Here is a 3,347-nt window from a genome sequence, read left to right on the forward strand (position 1 = left end):
CCACTGCCCGGCTAGGTTTTTTTTTTTTTTTTTTTTTTTTACTATAGTATAGATTTGTCATGTAGTACCAAATGTATTGATTTGACAATGAGAACTTAAATATAGTGTTAAGTGTCAGTGACTGCCTGGTACTAGGAGATGGGAATTATTAGAAAAAAACGAGAAGGAGGTTAATGGGCCAAGAGGGAACATAGAAGGAACAACTTTTTTTCAACTCTGGTGAGAATATTGTTAAATATGCTAGTATTAATGTGTTGACTCAGTTAACAACCAACATCTTTTCCTTTAAAATTTTCCTTTCAGAGAACAGAGTCTTGGCATTGTCTTCCTCAAGAAAGGGATTCTTCCCAAACCTTGGATATGTCCCAGACTGAGATTGACAGAGTAGAAAGAACAGAAGTAACAGACCTACCCTCTCAGGAGGGAGATGAATCAGCTCAATCACAGCGTCCAGTAAAGAAGCCAAAGCTGAATCTCCTGTGTTCTCCATTGCTAGGTAATGCCTTTCTCTCTATTTTAACATTTTATTTTACTTGATGTGTATGGGTGTTTTACCTGCACGTTATGTCTGTGCATCGTTTTCGTGCCTGGTGCCAATGGAGGCTAGAAGAGAACGTCTAAGTCCCTGGAACTGGAATTATGGGTGCTGAGAAATCAAACTCAGATTCTCTTGAAGGGCAGCCAGTGCTCTTTCCTTAGCCTTAAATGGCCTCTGTGTGTTTACCCAGAAGTAATAGCTTATATTTCCTTTTCTTTCTTTCTTTCTTTCTTTCTTTCTTTCTTTCTTTCTTTCTTTCTTTCTTTCTTTCTTTCTTTCTTTCTTTTTTTTTTTTGAGACGGGGTTTCTCTGTAACCTTGGCTGTCCTGGAACTCGATTTGTTGACCAAGCTGGCCTCGAACTCAAAGAGGTTCTGCCTGTCTCTGCATCCTGAGTACTGGGATTAAATGTGAGAGACACCCCTGCTTGGCAATAGTTTATATTTCTAAAAACACTTTGTGTATGTGTGTGCACACAGTAACTTGTTAGCTTGTTCCTAACTAAAATTTTAATTGAGGAGCTCTGTGGAGTTATACTCAAAAGATTTGGTTGGCTTTAGTTTTCCACACCAGCTGGTAGGGTAGCCATATTAGATATACTATTGATCCTCTTTTTAGCATTGCTCATAGAAGGCTGAAAGGTGATCACTCCCATTCTCATGGGTATTTATCATTAGTCTTCTGTAGCCACAGTTGCTCTTGATAAAGAGCACATTTTATCTTTGATTGGTATTTCCTCATCAGTGGAGACTGTGTCTTCATTTGCTTTTTATTTTTTTATTTTTTTATTTTTTTTCATTTGCTTTTTATTGTTGTGATAAAGATCACGAGCAAAGTATCTTAGGGAGGACAGAGTCTACTTGGCTATGTCCATTGAGAGAAGTCAAGGCAAGGACTCAAGATAGGAACTGAAGCAGAAGCCATGGTGGAACTCTCCTTATTGGCTTGCTCAGCCTGCTTTTTTATACAACCAGGACCACCTGCAGGCAGCCCACAGTGGGCTCAGATCTTTCATATCAGTTATTAATCATGAAAATAGCTCTCAGACTTGGCTGTGGGCAATCTGATGGAGGTAATTTCTCAACTAAGGTTATGTCTGTGTAAATTTACTTTATTTGATCCTTAGACTCATTCTAAGCCATCGTTATCTTCAGTTTTGAGAACAAAACAAGATGAAATTGAGTCATTTCTTTGAGATAGATCATCCTGCTTTTAATGTAGAATAGTTTTCTTAGCTCTTTACCAAAGATAAACTTCAAGTAACTTTTAAATCAAGGTATTCAACCATAAAGATGATTTTTATAGAGCTTTGTAGAGAAGAAGAATAGGATCCAAGCTAATGTTTTGCAAGCCAGGATCCTAGTGCAGTGTTATGTGGTATAGAACATTAAAGTCTATTGTAGGTTTCCCTTTGGAGAAAGGTGGTTGACCTTGCTGGGAGGAGATGGCTGTGATCAAATGATTGAAGGCTTCCTTGCCTTTTTTGTCCACTAGTTTATGTAACATATCTAAATGCCTATTGTGTTTTAATCAAAGGGTAGATAGATGAACACTACCTCCTTTTCTCTGAAGAAATTTCCATCGTTATAAAACAAGAGCAGAAGTCTACAAACTGTAGTTCACAGTCTAAAATACGTACTTTTTTTTAGATTTATTTATTTATTTTATGTATATGAGTATACTGTAGCTGTACAGATGGTTGTGAGCCATCAATGTGGTTGTTGGGAATTGAGCTCAGGATCTCTGCTGGCTCCAGGCTCCGCTTGCTGTGCACTGTAGCTGTCTTCTGACAGACCAGAAGAGGATGTCAGATCTCATTACGGATGGTTGTGAGCTACCATGTGGTTGCTGGGATTTGAGCTCTGGGCCTTTGAAAGAGTAGTCAGTGCTCTTAACTGCTGAGCCATCTCTCTAGCCCAAATTTGTATTCTTTATGAGTGCAAATTTTAAGAATGTTTATTTTACATATTTATTTAATTTAGTTGTTCTCAGAAAGTCTTGGCATACTCTTATTTTGCTGGGAATTCTGTGTCTCCCTGCTCAACGTCCTAAGTGCTGGGATATATGTGTGTACTACCCAGCCTGGATTCATTTTTCTTTTTTACTTCTATTGTGGTTCTCTAGATTTAACCTAAGGCTTTGCACATGCTTGGCAAATATTTTACTGCTGAGCTATCACCCTCACCATTTGAATTTTTAAAAGATTGTGAAAACGAAGTATATGTGACAGTTCATATGTTGTCAACAAGCCTAAAATATTTATGCTCTGACCCTTGACAAAAAATGCTTGCTACCTTGTAGTACAGAGGTTAAAATGAGGATATATAAAGTATAGGATGCTGCATTTAGCTTAATATAAGATCTTTTTAAGAAGGTAATATACCAGCAACTAAAAGTAAGTTCTGTTACAGTAAAATGTTAAGGAAAATTCTATTAGAAAGATTTCAGCATTGAATGAGAGACTATACAGTACGATTTCTTGTATAGCTGCACTTCTTCCTTGTCAGTAGATAAAGTAGACATTTAAAGCTACTGGATCTTGCATTGTATGACCACTGGATATGCCATTTCTGCTGTTCTGTTCCTCATGGATGTTATCATCATGGTATTAGGCTTTCACCAATGGCAGATATCATTGATGTGATGGGTGATGGAGGGACCTATGCTGGCAACATCTCTCCAAATGTGAGGAACCAAGAGTTGAGAACATGTATGAGGAAGTCATTGCCTTCCTATCAATTACACACATATACATGGCATGCTTGAAAAAATGAACAATTGTGGCTTGCTCTTCTTTTTTTTTTTTTTTT

At 37.5% G+C, this 3,347-nt stretch overlaps 1 protein-coding gene across 6 annotated transcripts in view; it reads left to right on the forward strand.

The window, feature by feature from the left end:
* Alms1 (ALMS1 centrosome and basal body associated protein) overlaps window positions 1–3,347 on the forward strand; it is a 102,420-nt gene that overhangs the window by 11,924 nt on the left and 87,149 nt on the right. For all 6 annotated transcript variants that reach the window (XR_003843230.1, XM_029534803.1, XM_029534804.1 and 3 more), the window contains exon 3: window positions 304–496. Coding sequence is in view for 5 of the 6 variants with exons in the window: in XM_029534803.1 (XP_029390663.1) it covers window positions 304–496 (193 nt within the window). In the remaining variant the exon portion in view is untranslated. The remainder of the gene's footprint in view (window positions 1–303; window positions 497–3,347) is intronic.

The sequence above is a fragment of the Mus pahari genome, chromosome 2, assembly GCF_900095145.1.
Source record: "Mus pahari chromosome 2, PAHARI_EIJ_v1.1, whole genome shotgun sequence".
In the NCBI taxonomy this organism is placed as follows: domain Eukaryota; kingdom Metazoa; phylum Chordata; class Mammalia; order Rodentia; family Muridae; genus Mus; species Mus pahari.